Source organism: Crocodylus porosus, unplaced genomic scaffold (genome assembly GCF_001723895.1).
Source record: "Crocodylus porosus isolate Cpor-Errol unplaced genomic scaffold, CroPor_comp1, whole genome shotgun sequence".
NCBI lineage: Eukaryota > Metazoa > Chordata > Crocodylia > Crocodylidae > Crocodylus > Crocodylus porosus.
The window spans coordinates 27185088-27211569 of NW_017728913.1; the positions used below are offsets into that span (position 1 = coordinate 27185088).

General features: G+C 41.3%; 1 protein-coding gene across 1 annotated transcript in view; it reads right to left on the bottom strand.

The window, feature by feature from the left end:
• Positions 1-22215, bottom strand: part of HPGD (hydroxyprostaglandin dehydrogenase 15-(NAD)) — a 37652-nt gene extending 15437 nt beyond the window's left edge. Inside the window, exons 1-3 of the mRNA XM_019534629.1 lie at positions 22018-22215; positions 21583-21706; positions 18415-18521 (exon numbers count right to left, since the gene is read on the bottom strand). Coding sequence (XP_019390174.1) covers positions 18415-18521; positions 21583-21706; positions 22018-22110 — 324 coding nt within the window. The 5' untranslated portion in view covers positions 22111-22215. The remainder of the gene's footprint in view (positions 1-18414; positions 18522-21582; positions 21707-22017) is intronic.
• Between the last annotated feature and the right edge of the window lie 4267 nt (positions 22216-26482).

A 26482-nucleotide genomic window follows, 5' to 3' on the forward strand; every position in this document is an offset into this window, starting at 1 on the left:
AATCATATCCAATTCAATCTGGGAAAAGCAATTTTGTATACCACTGCAACAGCCAAAACACTATATAAACTTTCATTCACATCTGGAACAAGTGAAAACCCTCTTGCCTGCTTTTCTGTTAGGACCCAGCCTCGTGAAATACTCTTAACTTCAACTCTCACTGACATTTCTGAGAGTTGAAGATACTTGGTGCAAGAGTGAACAAAACTTGGAATTTACATATCACAAGGAATTTTGACATTTCAAAATTAGTTTTAATTTCAAATCATAACAAAAAAAAATGGTTCTGAAAGTGCTCATGAAATGGAGATTTAATAATTGGCGGTGCTGCTTTCACATCTTGCTTTAAAGACATGCTTATTCGGGAGATAAATATAAAAGGTGACTGGAGTTAAAAGGCTAATGGATCCATTGGTAGGGAATTTAGATGTTTGTGATTTGATAGTAAAAAGCCCATCATAAATCAAATTATAACTGCCTTTAGAGGTGGAGGTTCCTCTCTGTCCTAGAGAAGTTACTTGCTCACTGGACAGAAAGGGAATACCCTACTTGGCATCTTCGGAAGAAATAAATCAATAGAACAGGGAAATAAATTTGGGATCTCATAGCATCTGATGAAGCTTTCCCTCTTTCTCTATCCTTCCAATTCATGGAGATAACAGCTAGGGTACTACCAGGCCAAATCTTGACCACAAGGGCTTATCTTTACTGCAGAATTAGCATGAACTTTTACTTGGGCACTACCATTTCACTCAGATCTCAAACATATACTGGCAACTTTCACCCAAATATGGCAGGGCTTAAAAGCCCAGCTAGGTAGTGTTTTACAGAGGTTGAATCCAGAGTCTTCTTATACTTGGACAAACCAGTGAGATAACAGGTTAAAATACTCAAATGCTGATAGACCTGCAGCACTATCTTTCAATTCTCACTATATACCTGAAAGGAGAGAGAAGTTCTCTTCATGGTTTGCTAAGAAAGACTCAAAGTGTAGTTCAGCTTATTATACCATAAAGAACCATCAAATATGTCCCTAGAAAGCCTAGCAGCTCATTTATAAATTCAGGATTCTCAAATGTGGATAAAATCAAGAATGGGAATGTAGATTCTTATACCTGGGTACCAATCATCCAAGTTTAACTCCACAATAAATATATAACCTCTAAATGTGGTTCAGTAGAGAGAGGACTCACACAAAAGCACTCACATTAAAAAAAAAAGCAAACTATTTTCTCCTTTTTCTTATTCTGCCTACTTTTGCTAGTACATGACACTTCAGTCATAAGCGTCCATCTTTTGGTATAAGTGAGAAATATGTTGCCTGAATTTTGTAAAAAAAATCTTACCATAAAATATGTGCTAGAAAGCCAGACTGCCAAAAATAAGGGCATTCAATATAATACAATAAAACCTACCTTTCTGTTTTGGAATATCATGAAAATTGACATCTATGGAGCTATTCTCCAAACAGATGAGTATAAAATTTTACTTCAGTACAACTTTAGTGAACTGATGGAGGTCAAATGGGCAATGGTTCTGTGAGAGGGGGATGGTGGGAAATACTGCTTAGTTTGATAAATTCTTATGACATATTTCAAGAGAGAAAGTGGAGAAAGTAGATTCATGCTATTAAGTAAAGATAGTTCTTAAAATAATGTATCTATCATTATTTTTCTTATTCAATTTGAAATTCTGTAAAATTAATCCAATTTATAGATATGTTCTTTTAAAAAAGTATTCATGTGCATCAGCTAATTCATCATATGCAGCAGGAATACTTCCATACAAGATAGCACATTTTCCTTTAAGAAGTTATTTTTCCCTTTAAATCCATTTACAGTTGTTTAGCAGCCTGGATGTTCTAAATCTAAAAATGTCAAGAACAAAGAACAGGAAACACCACAAATTTAAAAATGAGCATTTACTAAATACTGATAAAGTGAAAATTATCATAGCTGAAATTATACTCAGTGGATGTGTCTACACATGACCAGTGCTCCCTCTAAGCTGTGTGTGTGCATGGCTGTACACAACAAAAAATCATGCAACACAACAATGGAGGACCCGCGTGCGCCTATCTGCCGGCTGCGGGGGGAAGGGAGAACAAATTGTGGGATGAACCAAAGTGGCACATGCTGAAAGGGAGAGGCGGGACCAATTTAGGAATGGACTGAAGCAATGCGTTCATGGACTGAAGCGGCATGCTCACAGACTGCTACACCTTAGAGGGAACATTGCACATGATGATACTTCGCCATAGCAATGCACTACAGAGATGCAGCACTGGTGGGCAAAAACTGTGATGCTGCAGCTATGTTGCCACAGCTACGCACTCCCTTGGTATACTGCATTGCTACAGTGACATAGGGCTAAAAATACTACGCACCGTGAAGATGGCGGAGTATGGGCTGTTACCGCACCGTCATTTAGTACAGTAACAACGGCACCATAGGGGCATGTGTAGACACAACCAATGCTAGCAAACCTAGCAGTGCTTGCAAATAATCCATGTTATCAAAACTTATACTGATTTTTGGTGCCTACCACGCCTAGCTACCAAACCCCACAATCACCACACCGCTAATATTTTCTTACTGAAATACAAATATTGAGCTATAGTGAACAATGAAGACGTCCACTATCATGCTGTGTTGTAGGTCTATGTATGGTCCCAATGAAAGCAACTGCATTCTTTCAACTGCCAATAAAATAGCATGATATTGTTCAGCATTGTTATCATCAAGAGCACAGGAAGTTTTCCTTACCTAATATTAACTTCTGCAATCCCTGTTACAGAGTTTGATCAGAATAGATCATGCATTCTAAAGAGCCATGCTAACAATAATAATAAACCCTGTAATACTTGATAGCACTTTGTTACTACTTTTCAGAGTAAATAATTATACATGGAGGCAAAACTCTTCAACACTGAAAACCCAAATCTATGCCATCTTTTTGACTAATGATCCTAATTAGCAAGCTGATTAGTCATTTATTTAAAAATGACAAACTCAGAGACAAAAGCTAAACACTCGGTCTTTTCTTGTAATCTTCTTGCTCTTTATGTTTAAACAGAAAATGTGCTGACACATTATGTTTCTACAAAAAATCTTAACACGTTTCTTTTACCTTCAATAATATCTACTCAGTGCTGTCCAGTGCTTACATATGATGATATATTTATCACTTCTTATTCCAATTTCCATACTATTTCTATATCATTATAAAATTGCTAGTGTGATTCCACAAAACAAATTAAATTACTTTTATTCAGAAAACAGGTAGATCTACAACACAATTCTGCTAATTCATTATATAATGCTTTTCTAATGACCCAGGATTCAACCCTATTATCCTCACTTTCCGGTGCAATAAACCCCCCACCTTTCTATATAGGTAAACTACATAGATATCCTGCATTTTGGTAATTTTGGAGATGATATTGGTACAAAGAGAACAAGGCATCATACACATGTTTGGAAGCAAACTTCATTTGAAATTTTACAAATGTGTTTAGGGTACTTCTACCCCTATGTTTATATTATATTAAGAGAAAAATTGATGTGGGCAAGTACATAAAGCAAGTCAGTGGGGAGCTGTAATGTGAACATAAGGTACTCGATGCTCATATTGTGTTTTTGTAGTTTGCTCACCATCCAAAAGACAATATTTCAAAATACTTTGTGAGCTATGCATAAGCTACATGAGCTATATATAATAATCTAATGTGTTTGTAAACTAAACATTGCTGGTAAAATCTTTGGGGAAAAAATATCACTCTGTATTGTCCAGGTGGGTGGAGCTGACGGATTCTATCCCTCTGCCAAGATTCCTTCAGAAATCCCCACTGTGATTTGTGGTTTTAAAAAGTGTTTTTTATTAACAAGGAGTCCAAGACATTGTTATTTGTTTAGTTTTCATAAGGAGAGAGAAAGCTTGCAACTTGAAATATCAGTTCATTGCAGCTTGCACTCATAGTTTTTTCTGAATGCTGGGCTACAAGTGGTGTGCCAAAACTTAGGCTGTTTAGCAGTAACCAAGAAAGAGCAGATCTATTAACCCTCCTATATTTTTCCTGGGTGTCTGAATTTCATAGGAAAATCAGGAAAGAATAATAATAAATGATAAAAATAGAATAAAGATGTATATAGTTAGTTTATTTAAAGGTCTCAATCTTTTGTTGTATGCTTTCAGAATAAAGTTTCGGTGGGTTCTGCAAAACTCATAGTCCTACTTTACTTGCCATGTATCCTTAAAGATAGTGGAAACAGTGCTACATCCTGATGAATTTAACTTGAAGATTTTATCACTGCAGAGTCAAATTGGCTTTTATTACATTAATAATCATGTACTGAGAGTCTGTAAACCAATAAAATCACTTTATGCATAAGCAGAGGTAAATCTGCATGTCATCTTCTTATGTGTTGGTTCAGAATGAAATATAAGTATTAGATACAGTGAGGAGTACTGGACAAGTTTTGGGGGCTGTGTTAGAAGAGAAACTAGCGGATTTGCAGACAAGTGGTAAATACAATAACAAAAATTGGAAAGCAAATGGTATAAGACTGAAGGAGCAACATATGTTTTGGCAAGAAAAGAGATAAAGAGTGAGAGTGTGATAGTTTTCAAATATTTGAAAGGCTTCCATAAAGAAAATGGAGTACCACCACTCTCTTTCCACAGCAGGCAAGACAGCTGCCAACAGATTAAAACTTCAGCAAAGCAGATTTAGATCAAATCTCAGGAAAAGCTGCCTATATCTAAGATCAGTAAGATAATGAAGCAACTGCTTAAGGAGCATGAATAATCTTCCTTACTGGAGGTTTTCAAGGAGAGGTTGGATGGGCATCTGTCTGGCATGGTTTATGGATAACTTAGCCAGCATTTATGCAGGGGATTGAAACAGATCATCCTTGAGGTCCCTTCCAAACCTGTAATTCTATATGATTATATTTAGACCTTGCAGAATGCTTTGTGCACACATGCTATTGACTTCAAGATGAGTGACACCTGTGACTACACCAGTAGTTTCCTCTCCAGGTGCCTGATCCTCTCTGTAGCATTGAAATAATGTGAAGGAATGTACTAGTGAGCCAATGACTTACAAGGTCTAGCAGAATGCTGGTTTGATTTCTGAAAGGGCTACTTAATTCTTTTCTAAAGATATTAAAAGATAAGGGTCCACTTTCAGAGTCTCACAGGCCCTGAGTAACAGCATGAGTAAAGTAATCAGCTTTCTCTGATACTGAGGTAAGGGGAAGAAATAATAAAGATCTACTAATTAATCTGATAGGAAATGGAAAATATGTGGCTGTGTCCTGTGGCTGTGTCCTTATTTGCCTTTATCTTGCCAGCATAATAGCATTATACTCGCTCAGAGAGTTTATAAGGGAGAAAGACACTTGTACTGCACTACAAAAACATGGATAAAGGACTGCTGGCACAGGGAAACTGATGTGTGACAGCTGAATATATATATCTGCCAAAATCTGCGTGGAAGTCTGGCCTTCTTTTGATGTAACCATCATTTTGAAATTTTCACATTTATCTTGATTGTGTGTGTCCTTGGATCTGGGAGTGTCACGATACATCAAAGGCAAACTAAATCATTTTCTGGAAAACCTAACACTTATCAATATTGTCTATAGAGCACGTGATTGACTAGAGGAACCTGTTTCTCTTGGACTTCAAGCAGGACCTGAATAGTGATTGCTAATGGGCCAAAGAAGACACATAACAGAGGGAAAAGAAAGTTTATTTAAGGACAAGATTTGCCTACCTCTCTCTTGTGCTCTCTTTTACATGTTCACAAGTGCCTGAGCATTTAGCTTGCCTGCCTACCTGAGCTGCCCGGGGGCCTGGTGCTTCCCCCTGTGGTTGTGGTGCCCCCTGGGACTGCCCAAGTTGGGTGCCTGTAGGCAGGTGCCACTGGGGGGTAGGGGGCGGACGAGTGCTGCTACCACACAGGTTCCAGGGGGGCTGGGGAGGGCGGGCAAGATCAGGCTCACTGCCTTTTTTGAGCGGAGTCTGCTTTCCTGGGCTGCTGTCAGGCTGCCTGCAGGGCTTCCTGCAGAGCTGCATGGAGCCCGATGCTGTGCTTCACGGCTGTAGGGGCAGTAAACTAAAACTCTTCAAGGGGTTTTAGTTTGCTGCACCCCAAGTCATTTAAAGCATATTACGCCAGTGAATTTCCTACAGCGGCTGGAATTAATGCACAATATGCCACTGAGACATGGAAACACTGACACCATTAAAGCGGTGCAAAAGCATTTAGCCGGCTTTAATGTGTCGTGCACACATGCCTCTCATTTCAGCTACACACAGCCGGAGATACTCATTCCCAGTCAATACTGGGAGCTAGTTTGTGGCCCCCAAAGACATGAATTACAGGGCTTTCTTACACATTGTACTTTGAGTTGTTCAAATGTTGACAGGTATTAGTGCTAGCTTGAATTTGGGGAAGTCATAAATTCAAGCCAGCAGGGTCCTTGAGGACTGAAAGGTAAGAATACTCCCTCCCCTCCAACCATTCCAGGCTGACCCGCTATCCCCAGGGGCTCTTCCCAGCCCTTGCCACTGCTGCCACTGGGCTGCCACTTTTCTCCAGTCTAAGCCCAGCTCAGAGAACGGTAGCGGCCATGGCAGCCAGGTAGATGGATTCTCCTTCCCTGCCTCCTCCCTTAGGACAGTGCCAGCAGCCAAAAGCTGGGGGAGGGATCTGGGGTGTTAAGGGGGGCAGGGAATAGTGGCCTCTATCTGAGGAGGCGGGGAGACAGCAGGCTGACGTGGGCTGGAGGGGGACAGAAGTGGGGGGGGCAGTGGGCCTGATCTGGGCTGGGAGGAGAGGGGGGTGGGGGATTGCAGCCTGAACAGAGGTGGGGGAGCAGTTGGCCTGATCCAAGCCAGTGGGGGAGGGTGAGTACATGCGGTGTTTACACTAATGTGTAGCCTAAAGTGCTCATTCACATGTTAGTGTAACATGAGCTGGGTAACACAGATTGGAGATAAACCTAGACTGGAGTGGTATAACTTTAAGCTTCCTAAAGGGTGCTTAAAACTAATTTCATGTGTTGATGTATGGACAATCCATGAGTTAAAAGCTCCAGGGGCTGCCTAAAATTAATATGTAACAAAGTCTAAATTCTTCAGTCCACAGGAGATGTTTACTGCACAGTTAACTAATTAGCTATGCAGTAAATGTCTCAGCATCTACATGTGCCCCTATTAAGCCAGAGTAGATTAATTTACTCTGTGTAGACAGTATGTCAGCTGGCTCAGGCATGACAGTGCTTCAGTAAGGGTGCTGCCTGCCAGCTAATCCTGCACTGAAGCACCCTCATGCTCCAGCCAGCCTCTTCACAGCTCATTGAGCTTGGGTGAGCCCCTGGGACCAACCTGGCTCAATGTGTTGCACTTGTTGGCACGCATGCAGATGGGTGCCTGGCAGCAATAAACTCTGGAGCAATAAGCTCTAGAGTTTACTGTTGTACATTAGTAGGTACATGTAGATGTTGCCCTCGGTGTGACTTCAAACAAGCTACTTAATTTCAGATGCTCAGAGGTATTTAGGTGCCTAACACACATTTAAATACCCTAACTCTCATTGTGCCAGCATATTCAGACTGTTGAGTGTCATGTCTATGGATTGGCTTCTTCGTCTGTTGTTCTACATAATGTTTCCCTATGTGATGCTCTTATTTTCTTTTTTTAGTGGTGTCCACAGAATTATAGATAGGGACCTACCTAAACTGCAGTGGAAGTTCCTGATGCCTTTAATCTTACTATTTTCACTGCTCCCACCTTTCTCCCCTGCTGCTGAGTGACTGAGAGGCAATTAACACTGCTGTTTTTGCCTCCCAGCCACTCAGCAGTGGGGGGAGAGGGGGTCATGTGGCAAAAAGAGGCAGATTAATGGTGCTGCTGTACCATGAATTTCCACTGTGATTTAGGTAGGTCCCTAACTATAGAAAATAGCATTAGATGGAACGTAGGGATTTATCTCCCTTGGGCAGGATAACTGATACTTAAAACTACTGTACTACTTAAGCCAGAAAACTTTTAGGCAGCATTCTTAAAGCATGTCCTAATTATGTCTGTCCTTATTCTCTTGCTATGTCTGATACTTTCAGCTGCTTCATTACACTTAGAATTCCTGATATTGTAAGATACTCTTTCCAGTGGGCTCTGTTGATTTTTATGAAGGCATTTGCTTTGGAATTTGTTGGTCATCTTGTCAATTAGTCTTGTGGATTTCTATGGATCTGTTCCATAAAAGAGGATAGACATGATGCTAGTCTTGAACACGTTTATTTTTGTATCAGTTGATCATGCTGCTTTGCCATATCTTTTCAATTTTTGTGATTTATTTTTATAGTTTAAATGTTCATTATTTGGCATCTAGCACAGTGTGCCATCACTGCAAGTCTTACTTCCTATATATAGGTAAAATTACTTATTCCTTCTAATGTTTTTCAGTTACTTCTGATAGTGTCTTTTAAGACATTGATAACCATGTATATTATTTCCCTCATACTGATTAACAAGCCAGCTTGTTTTGCTATATCTACTGACAGCTATCTCTTTTCTTCCATTGAGATGAACTAAGCATGCATCCTCATCAGCAAATTCACGCTTATGCAAATGTGTTTTATCATTTGTACATAAAATTCCCTGGTTACCTTCCGTATGGATCAATTTGAGCAACTGTGAGCACATAATACATTCTTGCCTTACACTTATTACCACAAACTCTTGGTAAGTCATAACTTTCCTAGAATTGTTCCTGTATATGTTAATAAAGATCTTCTGGTTTACTGGGCTTTGTATATTTAAGACCATCTTAAAAAGTTGTTCACATCATTTTCTTTACTTTTCTTCTGTACTAAGAATTTTTCCTTTTGCTTACTTAAAAGGTCTCCAGTACTGCTAAATAAATCCTCAGCTATTTGTCTTATACAAAGTTTTAAGGTCACATTTTGACATGAATGTAAAAGTACTCTTTTAAAAAGATCAGTGAAATATCAGAATTAGTTTACATGTCACTAGTATAAAATTTTCTGATTTCAAGCATTCTTCCTTAGTACATGTAGAGGGACCACTGAGATGTCTCTGGAAACAACATCCAAAAGGTGCAAGTTGTTTTTTTCCTCCTTGAAACTGCCTGACTGCCAAATAAAGGACAGCATTTATTGCTAAACAAATATGGTAACAGAATGTAAACAGTTTCAGGGAAATGCTTAAGGCTATGCCTAGATTGTGTCAAATATTCTGCCTATGCTTATTAGTACCATTGCTTTCTGCTGCAAAATCAAAGTTGTTAGCAAAATGGAAAACAACCTTGATAATACTAATTTGAGCTAGTGGAGCTAGTTAAGCTGAAGATGTGATTGCCTTCAGGAGCCTGTGTTTATGAACTCAAGACAAGCAAGATTTAGTTCAGTATTATTTGGTTATGTTCCATGCAGGACTGAATTATGAAATACTTTGCAGGATGATACGTTTGGCAAGTTTGGCATTAGCCAGGTTTCATTTGGGAAACACAAAATTTCGCCTTTGAAAACAGAGGCAGTTTTACCTTCACACTTTGTATAAATAGTGGAATAAATAATATGATGTATATATAAAGCTATCAAACTGATGGGGAGGTAAAAAAGATGAAACTGCAAATGTCCATTTAATACTGTTATGTTCTGCTGAATAATAATGAGCCTCTTCTGTGCTTGAGCAAAGTCTCTATATATGCATATTAATTACAAGTGTATTATAGATGGATATTTATCTTCTGACTATTGCTATTTTTTGCTGATAGGCACCTGTTTTCCCATTTTCTAAGGCTGCCATTGAGGTGTTCAGTGAAAAATTAAAACATGAAATCCTTTATATATTTTATTCAAGAATCCAGACTTGATTACTAAGGTTAAGTATAGACATGCAAAAAGCCCCTGGCAGACATGCTCTAACTATTGCACTTCAAGTGAATGAATCAAACAGACATTCACCATTCAATGGTGGGGCTTGGTGCCTGCCTGCACTGGCCAAGGCCAGCAGGTAGTGGGTATGCCCACATGCCTCCCAGGAGCCTGCTGGAGCCAACCCTGCTCTCCCACCAGCTGGCAACTGTCAATAGCGGCTGGGAGAGAGAAGGGGAAGGGAGCACCCCTGCTGTGAAGGCCCCCTCACAGCCTGCTGGCTGGGGGTCTCAGGGAGGGGTGAGGGCTGGACTACGTCTGCAAGGGAGGTCCCTCCCTGCTGCAGGGGCTGCAGCGTGGGGCTTCCCAGCTGGATTTTTGCTACACTGGAAACTGGGGCTGGGGGAGAAGGGAGTCCCCTCTTGCTGCGAGGGCCCCTTTCCACAGTTTTCTGGCTGGGATCTCAAGGTGGGGGTGGAGCAGGCCAAGTCTGCATGGCACAGGGGTTCCCTTCTCTTCCTGCCCCACCTTCCCAGTTCCCAGAGCAGTGAAAAGCTGGTTGTGCAACCCCATGCTGCAGCTTTTGGCTGCCCTTGTCAGGAGGCTCAGGTGGGAAAGAGGGAAGGGAGCATGCCTGCCACATGGACCCATCTCCTCCTACCTGTCTGCATAAGGAGGACACAGAGCCTTTTCTGTCTCCTATATGTGATAACCCAGAGGTGGGGCTGGGCTAGTGCTCACCTGGAGCAGACAAGCACCAGCAGAGCCTAGCAATGTTTCCAGTGAGGGGCCCCTAGTATGGTGGCAGAAAGCAACCTAAATTGAAGAGCGATAATTATGGTACATATTCATAAAAACCACTGTAACCTGAAGTGCTTAGGGGGGTACAGCAAGAAATAGGGGGTACAATGTTTACCAGGGCACCTGCTGGGGTAACTAGAAATAATGGCCACAAACTGGAAGAGAACAAATTTAAACTGGACATCAGGAAAACATTCTTAACAGTGAGGGTTGCCAAAATATGGAATAAGTTTCCAAGGGAGGTGGTACCTTCCTTGGAGGTATTTAAAAGGAGATTGGACAGACACGTGGCTGGGGTCATCTGACCCCAGCACTCATTTGTGTCCAGGGCAGGGGGTCGGACTCAATGATCTAATAGGTCCTTTCTGATCCCAACTTCTATGAAACTATGACTATAGCTTTACATGTATAATGTAATTTTTTAAAATGTGTCTTTAAAGGGTGGTGTAATTATGCATCAAAAAGTTAAATGAAGGTCCAAAAATTTCATGTCACTGAAAAACCCAATTTACCATTCCTCCATTTTAAGCACTGAAGCATGATTAGACTCATCACATTAGTACCCAGGGAACAAAGGCTCAATTTCCTATTTCACTTCTAAGGTACCTAAATGCAATCCTGTTCCACCCTGAAAAAGTCCCTGAAAAACCACCCATGTAAAAACTGGGCAGCTTAATGCAAAAGGTAAGTGCCTCTTCTTTCTCCTCATTTTTCTGTTGCTTTGTTTTTAGGTTGGAATGAAGGTGCATTGTAAAAGACACAAGAACATTTTAAGTGATTTGAGTAGCACTGAATGGTACAGTACTGCACCTAGGCACCCACATACCACTTAGGGAGTCTTAAAGATGGAATAGGTGTTGGGAGTTTTTCTGTAAGGAAACATGAGGCTTAATCCTACCGCAAATTAAATCAATGTAGGTATTTCTGTTGGCTTCAGTCATAGATGCTCTTTCAGCCTTTAGGCACTGCTCCACTTTGAGCCTAAGTCTCATTTTCAAAAGTGTCTTAGGGCTTGTGTATAGAAAGGAAAGGACTGAGCATATTTAACGAACTGGAATCTGCTGATGCTGTCCTGAACCAGAGGGTCATCCAGGAACTCGAAGCTCCAGGCTCATCCTCAGAACCTGCTTGCAGATCCAATGGAGGCCAAGGGCCTGAGATTAGACACTGGATATAAGTCTGGGGTGACTTTATGTGTGAACCTCTGGTTTTGGAATGCATCAGCAGACTTGGACAGGTGGGTCATGCTCAGTCCTACCTAGCTAGAATCTATCACTGACATGGTCTATACAAGCCCTCAGGCATAAATTTTGTAGAAGTAGTAAAATTGGATTTAAACAGAATTTAGGAACCTAAACCCAACAGAATGAGTCACAGAAACTGCATGGCCTGGTCAGGTACTCAGCACCCCCTAAGCACCTATGTTTTCAGGAAAAACATGCCTTGGTGCTTTGTGCATGTTCTGAGGTGACATGACTTGGGCTGAGCTGAGTATCTAAGCTGCCATCTCTTTCCTAAATGTGTTTGGGATTCTCAAACCAGCTGTCTCCATACCTAATTAGTAGGGGTCTAATCAGTAGACATGCTCAGACCTAGACATGCCTGACAGCATTGAGTTCAGTGGTTAAGTATCATGGTGATAATGATGCCACATTCCACATAGCTTAGAGGTTACAGCACTTGCCCAGGAAGTGAGATATCTCAGCTCTAGGCCATTTTCAGCCTGAGAGGTTCAAGCTCATATACTTTTCTGTTTTCTAAGGGAGTGCACTGACCACCAGGCTACAGAATGGTTTGGACCCAAGACACTGATTGCCCCTTCTGCTGAAGTGAGGAAGGGCAAGAGTCATGGGACCAGGAAGAGAATGGTTAAGAGGAAGCCTGCCCGTACTCCACTGAAGGAGATACTTCACTGAGTGGCTGAATCCTCAGGTTTTTTTCTCTTATGGTCTGATCAGCCTTCTCTTGACTGTTCTCTTGGTCTACTTCTATCCTTGACTGCTTTCTTTCATGTCCTCTAAATTAGTGTTCACCAAGCAGTTTCCTGTATGCTTTTAAAAGTTCCTGAAGACCAACCGGTTCTGTGAAATATTCTGGCTGTAAAGACCACACCCCATTATGTGTTTGTTCTGATTTATGTTGTTCGGAACAGTATTGACTATTGCCTTTGTACTTTGTACTTTAACCTGGGGCAGAGAATATTTGCTATACCCTGTGTACGTAATGTCATTGAGACAAATAGCAACATTTATGTATGTACATATCTATCTAATTTTAAGTACCAAAAATAATTTTCTATAACCTATTAACCTATGTAGTTATACAAACTAGAATAAATTAAACCTCATACTTCCACGGGACATTCAAAATAAAATATTTTATACATATGTTTTAGCTGTTTTATAAGTCCAAAAGTATTTTATTTAATTAAGCCACACCACACTTTAGATGCATCAAACACATCCATTTTATGGCTGAGTAAAACTAACCAGAGATTACATCCTGATGTTCACAAAATTTGTTTATTGATTGTTCCAGAAATACCCCACAGTACATATGTAAGTGACTTGCCCAGTGTCATACACCAAAATTTTATTAAAATTGAAAAGATAAAACAAGTTGGTTTCCATCTGATCATTAGGAATCACTCTTATTTCTGTTTCTCTTCTATAGAGTATTCTACAATTGCCTACAGATATTACGTTTTATGCTGTTTTTAGTTTTGTATTATGCTCTGGCTATCATTTGAGGAAAAATGTCTACTGGTCTGATTCACAACGGAAATTCTTTTTTCCCAATGTTGTTTTCTACAGCTTAATAAAAATGAAATAGATTTTTAGATGTTGGCTGTTTAAACTATTAACAATGTTACAGAAAACTAAAAGTATATATTTCTAGGTTTGTAATAAACTAGCGTAGCCAGAATACACAGCTTTCAAAAACTGACTTTCATTTAAAAATATGTATTTTGTGGATGAATATATTGGGTCTGTAAGGTCAGCTGGATCTAGGCAAAATGTATACTGGTGCTGAAGTGTGCTTATAGAACTACTTTAATATTGGTCTACAACAAAGAAAGTCTTCAAGGACTTCTTTTGAACTGAATCTGAAAACTGTAATAAAATTTGCCCAGTATGTGGTGTTTTATGGGGTATTTTTGTGGCCAGATATCCACAGGTTACTGGTTAGCTTTCCTCTTTACTTTCTGCCTGATGCTGAGAGACACCTAGCAGGATGTGAAAACTGGCTTTGTAGCAAAAAAAGGAAATATTCTAGTAATCCATTTTTCTGCCTAATCCTGTATATCTTTTTAGTAAGGAAAGACTAGGGTGCTCACTGGGGACTTCAGTTTCAGATTTCGTATGTGAACCTGGGCAAGTAACTTAGGAACAGATCCACAAAAAGACTTAGGCACCAAATTCCAGGTGACAATTTCTTGAAGAAAGCTTTAGTTAGTAGTACCTGAATTCTATAATGTGTATCAAAAAACAACACGCTACAAGACACCATCAAGGCCTGAACAGTGAGGGGCATTCGTGTTATGTAGTCTCTTCGTTTCTTGTTCTGAGTAAGAACAGCTGTAGAATGTCTTGGTGACATTTGCTCATTAGGAAAAAAAAACTTCTTTAGAACCAGAACCTTTTACTGAGTGATGTTAATTATCTGTTCAGATAAAAAAAATGGCAAGGTCTTGGGTCAGCTTTAACTTGGGTGGAAAATTTAACCAATGTTTTAATTACCCATAGAATGCCCTACTTATGATGATAGACAAATTAGTTGTATAAGACTAATTAATGGGTACAAATAATTATATTTACATGCGTAGACTACCTGATTGCATATGTAAATATAGGTGGGTAAGTATAGTCATGTATACTCTGAACTGTCTGTATTATAATCAAAATAAAAAAAATCGTGCGTCATGTCCTGACATAATTAGAACCCTCTTACAAACTCAGACCATTTGACTTGGCACTGCACCTGTGTCACTCATTTCTTCTTGTGAATCACACTCTTCACAGTGCAAAATATCCTAGAGGTGAATTAGCAAGCAGGGATGAAGTAATGCTTAGAAGAAAGGCACGTGGTACAGTAGTAAGGGGTAATATGCATGGAGATCCCTTGTGTTGAATAAGATGTAGACTATAGCCCTATTCATGGGGGGCAGCCTGGTGTTTCCCAAGAGTGCCCAGCCCAATGAAACTCTCTTAGGACTTTAAGAAATCAAAAAGAATAAGAATGTACTCTAAGTTGTAGGAGTGCTGATTTTCAAAATAATCATTAAAAAAAAAAAATCAATCCTTGCCTGTAAAAATAGTATCATCCTCATAATTATTATGAGTTTTCTTTAACCTGTCACATATATAGATGTTGTCATTTAGAAGTCCATTTGTTTTTCTGTTTTTTTTTGTTTTGTTTTTTTCAGGAGTAGCACTGAGATTACCCTGAAAAACTTTAAAACTTCTGTGGGATAATGAGACTCCTCAGTGGAACGGACTGCATATTTCTTATATTAATTATGAAGGGAATTGGATGACTAATTATAGAAATATTTCAAGTAAGACACTGTTTTTAATTTCTGAGATACAAATATTTATATACAGCTGCAGAAAACTAGTTTCAGAATTGACAAGCTACCATGTCTTACCAAACGCTATCACAAGTAGATCCATATTTTGATAATCTTTGAGAGAAGTGGCATTTAAGACTGCATTTTACAATAAGTAGTGAAAACATTGGCAATTAGTAAAAAGTCCTAAGTTACAAAAAAGGTCTGTTTCCTCTGTACTTGAACTTGATACTAAGGAACCCAGATCCTTGACCTAACCATATGAAATGAAATAAGGAAAGAGGTGCAATGAGTTGGGTAGTGATACTTTTCCCCATCCACTCTAACCAAAGAAGCATTCCCTGAAGCATATACCATATTTACTCAAGTGAGCCCCCACCCTGCTCCCACCCCATCAGCATGGGAAAAAAGCTCTATGTCTTATATTCACATACAAAGCAGAGGGGAGAGCAGATAACTGAAGTGGCTCTGACTCTGGCCCTGAGCCCAGGTTGGGACCAGTCAGCCCCGGGGGCAGCTGCCCCTTCTGCTTCCCCTCTGAAGCTTCTGCCCCTCCACCCATCCCATTCCCTACCCCTTACTGTCAGGCACAGCTCAGGCTTGGGTCTCTCCTAGGCACTGTGCACATGACAACTCCTTCTCTTGCCCAGCTGATCGGCTGTGCTGACACTGCTGTATGGATAGGCCAGGGCTGAGCTTTCAAGTGCTGTGCTCCAGGACAGAGGAGTCCAAGCAATGTCTGACAGTATGGGGGGCAGTGGGAGGGGAAGGGACAGAGAAGAGGCAGAGACTGGGGGGAGCAGGGGAGGAAAAGACAGAATCTCTGGAATGGGGAAGTCTGTAGGGACGAGGCAGAGACTGGGGGAGATTAGGGGAAGGGGCAGAGGTTATGGGGAGCTGGGGGGGAGTGCAGGTGCTGGTGGGTGTGGTAGGAAGGCTGCAGGAGGATGAAGTGGGAGGGGCAGAGGGCAGGGGGGCTGCCTGACCTCCCCACCCCAGCCACTGCTTTTCCTGTTGTAGGCTATGAGAGGATTCAAGACAACCCTTCAATACTTAGCTTCTATACCTAAAAAAATAATAATTTATAACAAATTTATAGATTTTATATACATAGAATCTAATTATTGGAAGGGATCACTTATGTTCAGGATCATCTTATATTCAAGTAAATATGAATATTTTCATATTCAAGAAAATATGAATATTCCCACAATTCGAAGATAAATTTGCAATTCACCCCACTGAGACTTCTGCCTTAGAACAACCACCAGTGTACAGCAGTATAATCAGAGAATAGACAGCTGATACAAACTTTTACATGGTGTAAGTGCCTTGAAATTTTAATCTGGAAAAAAATCTGTAATAAAAATATACTGGTGGAAGTGTTATCCACCCACTTCAATTACAGAGTACCCATTTGGTATACACAGCTAGGCTATTCTATGGGATGGAATTGGAATGACAGCCCTATACAAACAAGTGGTGACATACAGGCTCAGATAACAGTCAAACAAGTGGTGACATACATTCTCTCATACAAGGACTTAGGTGCAAAAGACATTTCTTTTACAAACTCACTGAATATACAGTGTCTTATTAGGTGAGTGCTCATGGACAGCAAGTGCTTCAACTCAGTGGAAAGGGTAAAAAGGTGTATATGAAGATCTTAAACACATTTCCTTTTTATACAAGTACAGAACATTTTATTCTTCAAATATGGGCTGGATAAACCTTCATAATAACTGATGAGTCTTAATTAGTGCTATAATAAACACTCTGGTAACGGGTGTTAGTGCAAACTTGAGGCCATGCTACTGTTTACATTTTAATGTTATAAATGGCATGACAAGTGTTTCTCTCTAGTACACTCTTTTACGTAGCTCTTGTTTATAAGAACGTTTCATTCTCAGACTATGGCCTCAGGCACACTTTCATTCAGTGCCGCAATGGGATCTGATAGCTGATCCTAAGAACTGTGCCTCCTGGCATGGCACATATGAATAGACGGAGGTGTGTTTCTGGGATCAGAGATCCCAGATGTGCCATTACTACTTGCCTGTGCAGGGGGAGCCTGGGATCACAATCCTAACCATAATTATGGGCTCCTCCTGCACAGGCAAGTTGAAAGATGAGTGCCTGCAGGTCCAGCCAGGCTGGCAATCAGCTGATTGTTGACTCTGGCTTGAAGACCATACCAAGGAGTCCAGTCAGCCCTCGCGCAGTCTGGCACAGCATGTCAGCAACTTCCAGCAGTGGGAGCTGAAGGGCTTCCCTGTTGGAGCTTGAAAGCCTCCTGGGAACTTCTGATCCCCAGAAGCCTGGCCAGAACTGTGAGGCACAGGCTTTATGGTCCGCAGCTGGGGAAGACTTCTAGCCCCACTCCCCAGCTTGCAGCCTGGGGCCAGGGTTGACCATCAACTGACAGCCAGCCCCTGCCATGTGTTAAATTTAAGGCATTATACAAATGAGCCATAAAAATGTTCTACATTACATGTGGAACATTTTTATGGCTCATTTGCCATTTAATGGCACATTACATCAAGTGTACGTGTAGCACCCTTGCCCACCCTGTGACAGGGATTTACACGGGAAGTGGGAAGCATCCTGGGATGCTGGGGGACTATGAGTTAACTTGAATCTGGAGAGGATCTGGGACAGAAGTTCAGTAAACCAATTTAACCTAAATCAGTTAAGTCTGAATCGATTATCCTAAACTGGTTTTGGCTATTTTGAAGGTTTATACGCACTGAATTTCTGTTGTGATATGGATTTGAACTGGTTGTTGATCATTTGTACTGGTTTGTGTGTAATTTCTGTCCTAACCTTGGTGTATAAATACTACCTAACACACTTCTCAAGCTGTAATTTCTGTTCTTAATGTTCTCCCACTCAATATAGACATTAGGTCAAAGAAAAAATATAAAAAATTTACACACTCAGATCTACTGCACGTAGTCTCCTTATGAACTTTACATTAGTTTTTGCCAAGAACAATAAACTGTGGTTTTAAGATGAGCCTGAAGAAAATTAAGTAAAATTTTGGTGCCTAACTCCTTTAGGCCAGTTAGAAAAATTCAGCTCTAATTTCTAAATTCAGCATGGAAGTATGAAGATTTTAAAACAGAGAATGCTTACCAAATTAATGTGTATGGTGCTTTCCCAGTCCTTTTCATTATTCACTCCAGCATTATTAACCAAAATGTCCAGCCTTCCAAAATGTTCAACTGCTTTATTGAAAGCTCCTACAGTAAAATCCGAGGGAAAAAATTCCTTAGCTCTCTTGTTTTCCATCATTTAAAATATTACAAATGGGATGTAATAAAGTATATTTACTTCTCTGCTTAGTGTGTTAAAAATCTTCTGTTTTAGCAGGTAATGTTTCACAAATGCTTACAGCAATGATCTAACCATTCCCCAAGTATAGTATATTGACAGCAAATAACAATATTTAGGTAGGTTAAATGAACTAGAATAGCATCTCCCCCACCACACACTCTTATAAGGCTGATATATGAAGTAGTGAACATTTCCCATTGTCCTTAGAGGGCCATTCTACAAGCCAGAGATTTCCAAATGTATAATGGCATCATTGCCATGCTCTTGTGTTGGTGTATGGATAAAAACTGCTATCGGCTTTATGTCACATAGGGTATATTATATTATATTATGCTAGTCAGCTTTATGTTCTGAAGTATTCTCCCATGTTAGGGCAATCATTGGGTAGCTGACTAATATATTGCATGGCATTTTCAGGCTGGGCATCACTATAGGGGCCCACCCAGTCTTGGTTTTTAAACATGTGAACATCATATCACTTTAAAAAAAGAAGTGAAAGCAAAGGTTTCATTAAGCTAACTTCTCCTGCTATCTATCACTAAAATGTTTTGACATTTTTGGACTCTATTTTTAGCTTTATGTTTTTTTCTGTTTTCTGTTAACTTTGTTACCAATTTTTTGTTCAGTCTCTGAACCTAGCATTGTCCAATTATGTTTCCTCAGGGACCCAATATTTCACTCTCAAAGTCAACTGAAGTCCTTTAGCTACAACAAAAGTACTACTGGTTCATTTAGTTGGGATCCACCATGCAGAATCAAGGCAGTTTTGGAAAGCTATTTAGAGGCCTTGATTAAATCCCAGAATTTTAAAACTTGGCTTTATGGTTCACTTGTTTTTTAGTAGGCTCTCTATACAGTCCCAGAAATACTATCCCTGATACTTACTGCTGAAAATCTTCTTCCTTAACAATAAGCTAGTAATAAACCTTTTGCTAAATTCACACTCTTAATGATTGGTGTATTATTCATAAAACCATGCAAGTGAATTAGACCAACTTTAATTTTCTAGTTCATACATTGGGAACAGAACTGAATATTTTTCAACTATTTGTACTGCTCTGTTGAAATAAAAGTTGATTAGATTATACAGTGTATTCCTGGCAACAGGTTGTCTGGCTGCAGTGATCACATCTGTTTAGCGTCCACAGAAAAGAAAAATGACATTCTGAACCAGCATTGTCACCAGAATTTCAAAATGCAAATTGGCTTGGTGTATTTTTTTCTGAAAGTAGTACAATAATACTTAGCATTAATTTGTAATCATTGTAGCATATTGTGTTCTTAGTTCTGTGGCCAATGCCCATGGCATTGTACAAAAGAATGAAAACAAATTTAGTAACATGCAATGTCATCCTTTGAAAGTCCAAAGCCATTCAAACAAATCAGAAGATCCTTTATAAAAAGGAGAGGAAGACAGGTACAAATACAGGCCAGTGATCATTCCAAAATTCCTTAGAAGGGAAAAATGGTTGAAAGTGACTTTGCAAAAGTAGGATGGGACAAAGCAGACCAGATTTTGGTGGGAAGGCAGTTTCATGAGCATGGCAGGGTTGCAGCTGTGATAACAGGACCCTGAAAGCATTGCAGTATGTGAATGCAGATACTGGCCCTAATACTTGCAACTTGTTTTAGAAGGGTAGATGCATGCCCCCATTTAGACTACCAGGAAGTCAGTCAGATTCTCTTTGCCAAGGTTATAGGATTAGGGCTATTGTCTGTAAAAGATTCAAGGACCAGAGATTGTAGGCTCTAAAGCTAGCAGCATTAATTTAAATTCATTGATTGATCATTCATGAATCTATTTTGTTAGGCAACCTAACTGTGGAGTAGGTATAATATAATTATGCTAACTCAAAGCAGTGAGCCATCAAGCTACTGCATCCTAGACAAGCTCCAAATAACAGGAGTTAAAATAAGTTATCATTACTGTTGAGAAGGGTGTCCCACACTAAGGCAGCAGCTGATAGAATTTATGAAGCCAAAGTAAAGTGAAATGTTCCATTTAAAGCCCGATACATACTTCTCCATGGAAAGCACCTCAGCAAATGTGATACCAACTTGTTTTTTCTTTTCAAATCTGACACAACCTCTGAATGAAACCACCAAAATGGACACAACCCAACCCTGACTTTCTGTGGGTCTTATGAAATATTTGGGGGTTGTCTGTTGCATCATGCCACACACACACAAAAGTGAACTATATTATAATGAGGTGTATTTCTTGAATGAGGGTATATACATGATGGACACATGCTTGTAGAGCCTCACGATGGCCTTTATTTTCAAAACATTATGCTGTTTTCTCTCTCTTTTTAAAGCAATGCCCCCTCTTCAGCATCGAGGGTCAGGTGAGGAGCTGCAGAAATCTAGATGGGCTCTGTTGACTAAGATGTATCTACTGGCAAACAGCATAATTGCGAGCGGAATTAACAATTTGGTGAGGTGAAAAAACACAACCGAGCCTGCTCTGAAACCTCATTAAAATGGCAGGATCTCAGCTTGAGCGTTTGAATTTCTTCGTCAGAAAAATAGTGGCTACTATCTTACAGAGAGACTTGTGTGCAACTGTGGCTGGCTGCACACCTTTGTGGAGTTATTTGACCCCAGCGGTCTTTGCTGCCCAGAGCAGGGGGGCTGGACCCGATGATCCCACAAGGTCCTTTCCAGCCCTAAACTTCACACAATACTGGGCGACTCCTTTACCTTCGCTTTACCATGTGCCAAGTAACCCAGTCAAAGGCAGACAGGGTGGGAATAACATGCTGCAGTTTGCCGGCAGAGAAACAAATCCTCCTTGAGTCACTCCTATAAGCCTTCAGGAGGTGGCTGCGCTCCACACACCTTCACTGCACAGTTATTGGTTCAGCAGCCGGAGCTTTATTATTATTAATTTTGTTTTTCTGGTTTGGTTTTCAGGTCGCTGCATGTTAAGAGAGTGCCTAGTGCTGACAGGTTCGCTCTTTTTACCTTTCAGTTGCTCCTGATCTGCCACATCGCACTGAATGAACAGAGTCCTCTGAGGCTCAAACTGCTCGTCTAGGGCGGCTTTGCTCTCCTCACCTGCCTCTCCGTTGCGATCCACCAGCGCTACCTGTGCGGGGAGGACAGAAGAGGTGGCGGTGGGACGGCAGGGATGGAAGGCTAGTCGGGGGCCGGGGGCAGCTGATGGAGGGGGAGGCGGGGAGGAGAAGGGCAGCCTTCACGGGGAGGGCAGCACTTGCTCGGGGCACCAGCGCAACAGGTAGCTGCAAGGGAGAGGGGCTGGGCGCAGGGGAGCGGCTCCCTCCCCCTCCTCGCCCAGCACGGGAGAGCATGGAGCCGGGGCTGGCGATCCAAGCAAGCACCCCCTGCTTGGGTGCAGCCCCGCTGCGGGCGCACCCTCCCCCTGGGTGCCGGACTGACCTTGGCGCCCTTCTCCAGCAGGTCCTGCACGAAGGCTCTGCCGATGCCCTGCGCCGCCCCGGTCACCAGCGCCACTTTGCCATTGACATGCATGCTTGCGGCCGCCCCCGCCCCCCGGCGCTGTGCGAGCTCGGCGCGACTCTGGGCGCTTCCCCGCCGGCCCGCGGGGTTTATAGCGGGCGGCCCCTTGCTCTCCCCCGCGGGGCAGGAAGCGGCGCCGGGCCCCGTGTCACCTGCCCCGCAGTGCACTCGCTCCCGCCCCTCCCTCCCGCCCGCGCCTCACGCCCGGCTCCTCAGGGGAGGTCGCTGCCTGGCCCGGCCTCTGCCCCGCCGCCCGCAGGAGCCCCGCGCACCCCGGGGCCAACGCGGCGCCCCGCCTCTGCCCGAGCCAGCACCCGGCCCTGAGGAGAGGGCCCGGCCGCCCGCCCCCCCGCATTCTGGCCTGAGAACGAGCGCCGGCCTTTGATAAGGGTCTGGGCAGCTCCCGCGGCTGCGCTTGGCCTCGGGCACATCGACAGCTGGGGAAAGGAGTATGGGAACCAGGGTCAGAGCTGGCGGGGCAACAACGAAAGAAAGAGGAAAAAAGCAAAGAAAGGAAAGGAAGGAGAAAAAAAGAAAGGGAAAAGGGGAAGAAAGGAAAGACAAAAGAAAGATTTAAAAAGGCAAAAAAAATGAAAGAATAGAAAAAAAATGAAGAGAGTCTCCCCTCAGATCTAGCAGTCTGGGCCCCAGCTTCTCCCACTGAAGGGGAGTCCTGCTTGCCTGAGTGCACAGCCCCTCTTCTGTGCAGATAGGAGCCCTGTCAGCTCCAGGAGCAATGCTGAAGCCATCAGGTGGGCTACTAACTTTTTAATGCTGAACTGAAGTTTTAAAAAGCATGGCCCAACTGCTTCTAGAGACTCACTGCACCAGGTCTTATTAAGAACGTTACTTAGAAGAAAAGATTTCCCCCCCACCCTCATGCCACACTCAGAAGTGGAAAGAAACCTAACGCCATTAAAAATGCTGTTTTTGCAATATGAACGAGAACAGCTGCAGTGCCCAAAGACAGAGAGTCTGCAGTGACTATTAATCATTTATTACAGTCCACAGCCACACAGAACCAGGTCCCTTAACCCCCTAAAGTCCAGAAGTAGGACATAGATTTCATAGGCTAGAAGGGACCTGCTAAGATCATTGGGTCCAGCCCCCTGCCTGAGGGGCAGGAAGTCAGCTGGGGTCAAAGGATTCCAGGAAGATAAGCATCCAAATGTTTCTTAAGTGTCCAGAGTAGGTGCCTGCACCACCTCTGGGGGGAGTCTGTTTCAGGCCTTGGGGGCTGTAAAAGAGCATTGATGCACATAAAAGGTGTCAAATCCAAGTCCAAATACTGTTGCAAAAATGGTTTTCTTTTGTCAGGCATTCTAGCCTGGTCAATGCTCTCCCCCTTTTATAAAAGTTTGGCTCCTACTCCCTCTTGTCCTGTGTGAGCTGTGCAAGTGATTTGCTCTTGCATTGTCTGCATGTATGGATTGCATTTCTTCCGTGAGTCCTAGAAAAAATGTTAGGTTGCCCTAACAAATAGTGACAGAACCATTAAAGTAACTCTGTTATCTAATTGAGTTACCATATGATCTTGTTATTGTAACCTTTGTCCTTGAAACTGTGAACTAATTTAATCCAGCTGGTAGGCTGGAAAGTCTTCACTGAATTTTCCTAAAGATCATGATTCAAAGGACTTCATAAAACCAGCCAGAGTTGGCTTTGGGGAACTGTGTAAATCCAGTATATATTTGCTGTGTTTCTGGGAGGGCTCCAGAGCAGTTTGGAGTTGTGGAAATATGCCACCTACGCTGTCATAGATAGTAAGTACCTTCCCAGCCAGCTCAGTCAGCTTCTAGGATGTGCTAAGAAGCCAGAGTGACCTCTCCAAAAAGAGGAGGCATGATCTAGTGAACTAAACTCTGGCTTCAGGGTAAGGAATTCCTGCATTTTACCCAGATTTGACAACAACTCCATTCTTGCCTTTAGTTAAATCAAACTTTCTCCCTTGATTTGTTTTAAAGCTGTGTAATTGGGATGGTGTAGTAATTTGTTAACATTTAATGTTGTTTAAGTGGGATCCACCAAAATTCTACAAGCAGCCAGGATCTAAGCCACCCTCTGGTTTATTTGAACAACCCACCCATGTGATAATTTTTATTTTTGGATAGCTATACAGATGATTCTACTTCTTCCTATGGAGTGCTGGAGTGTCTTAAGAATCTATTGCATGTGCTTTTTGTATAAAATGAATGAGTTAAATCTGGCTGAGTCCCAAAGAATCACCTTACTTTGCACAAGATTGATGAGAAGCTTGCTAGCAAATTAAACCAAAGATACAAAACCTGGTTTAGGATGGTAATGGAGAATCTCTCTTTAACAGAGAGATTTTGCTCATATTTGCTACAGTGGAGGGAGTAAAAAGACGACATTAGAAGGCTCCACATATACACAGAAATGGACGGGTGCAAACACATAGCCTTGCATGGAAATGAGGAACAATATGCTTAGTGCGGGGTGGGAAAAACTGGATTTGTGACTCACTGCTCTAGCTGATAGTTAACTCTGCATCAAGGTCCAATATTTGCTCATGATTTCAAATGATACAAATTATCAAGAGAAGGTAGGGCAGGGTGGCACTTTACTCTTACAGATTAGCTGGTTCAGAGAGACATGAGCTTTATTAGGCAACAACCTACTTTATCAGCTAGGATTTGCATCTAGTAGAGTAGGCTGTTGCCTACAAAAGCTCGTGCCTCTCTGAACCAGTTGCTAAAGTGTCACCCTGCCCTGCTTTTTGCCTGACTTCAGACTAAGATAGCCACACACTTCTGATTCAGATGATAATGGAATTCCAGCTATAGCACATGTTAGCTAGCTGCAAGTACTTCTGGAGCCTTTGTCACAACATGGTCCTTTGTCACTAACTCTCAATCTAGCCAATTTCATGAGAGACAAACTATTGCCCCAAAGCTGCATCTCACTTGAAACTAAATAGTTCATCATTAAACATGTCTAACATTCTGGTTAGCATGTATGTGTTTTTTCCTGCATTTAATCTTATCCCTGGAAATCCAATAGGTAAACATCCATGTTCCTTTTCCCAGCCTTATAAAATGGCAACGTTTATAACTCCACATGCAGTTTTAATGGACCAAATATAGAAAATACCACATTTAATCAGACTAGTGGTTCATTTTATCTGATAATCTACATCCAACAATAGCAAGCATACCCAGCTCTTTCCAGAAAGGTGAAAGACAGTTCTTTATAGATTACATTGCATTACAGAGTCCTCTTTCTAGTGATTGGATTATATTACATCATATAATTAATTTAAATTTACTTTACTTTTTCTAAGAATACAGTTAACAAGTTCATACATAGTATTATCTTCTGATGTGCACTCCAATATTTGGTTTGCAAGTTCATTATGTATTATATCTCAGCTACCACAGGGAGCTATTATCTGAAATCATAGGTATGAAAGGATATTAAGCTTTTCCTACAATGTTTTGATAATTAAATGTTTTGGCTGGTTATTTTGAGGGACAGATCATCCCATACAGTTAATCCTCATTTTTCATTTAAATGCTTGAAAATTGCATGATTAAAATTAACAATAGTCATGAGGAATGTTTTTAGAGGTTGATATTTCTTAGATTACTCCCAAATTAAGAGTGCAGTGCAATATAGAACCATCCACAACAGTTTCTCTTTATTGCCTTAAAATATGCCCACTTGAGCCTGTCAATTAGCAGTAAACATCTCATTTACCCGTCTCCTCCAATTACCCTAGTGTCTCCTTTTTTCCTTCTTCCTTCTAGTTTCCCTGTGTTCCCCTATGCCACTTGTCATGTCTTACAGTGCCCTATGGCTTTGTGTTCCACCTTTCACTTTCTGTAAGCTGCTAAGAAGATGTCAGGGGTTAAGACACAAGAGGGATTTAGGTATTGTGATTCTCAGCAGCCACATCTTATTTTTAGGTGCTTAGCTCTAGGTGTTGGGGTCAGAAATTCAAGTTGGGTACTGAAGTTCTCTATACAGTAAAGAAAGGGTTGAACAGTTAGAAAGGGATTTGCAAAAGACAGGACAGGATGCTGAGTGGGAAGATGCCTAAACAAGCTACTAGGAAACACTGAAGAGATGAATGTGTTTCAAACCCTGTCTTTCTCCCAGATTTAGGCACTTACCTGCAGCCCTGTGTTAGGCACCTATTGAGACTTTTTTAAATTACTTCTAGGTACAAAACTCATCCATTTAAGTATAGGGGCATTTCTTGTTCTTTTAAGACTTGGAAGAATGCCTTTTACATAATAGCCTCATGGTTAGAGCACTTGCTTTGGGAAGCAGGAGACTGGGGATAACCATTCTTCAGCCCAGGGGGATTCAAAACCTCATATCCCACCTCCTATAAAAGGATCCTAATCCCCGAACTATGTAC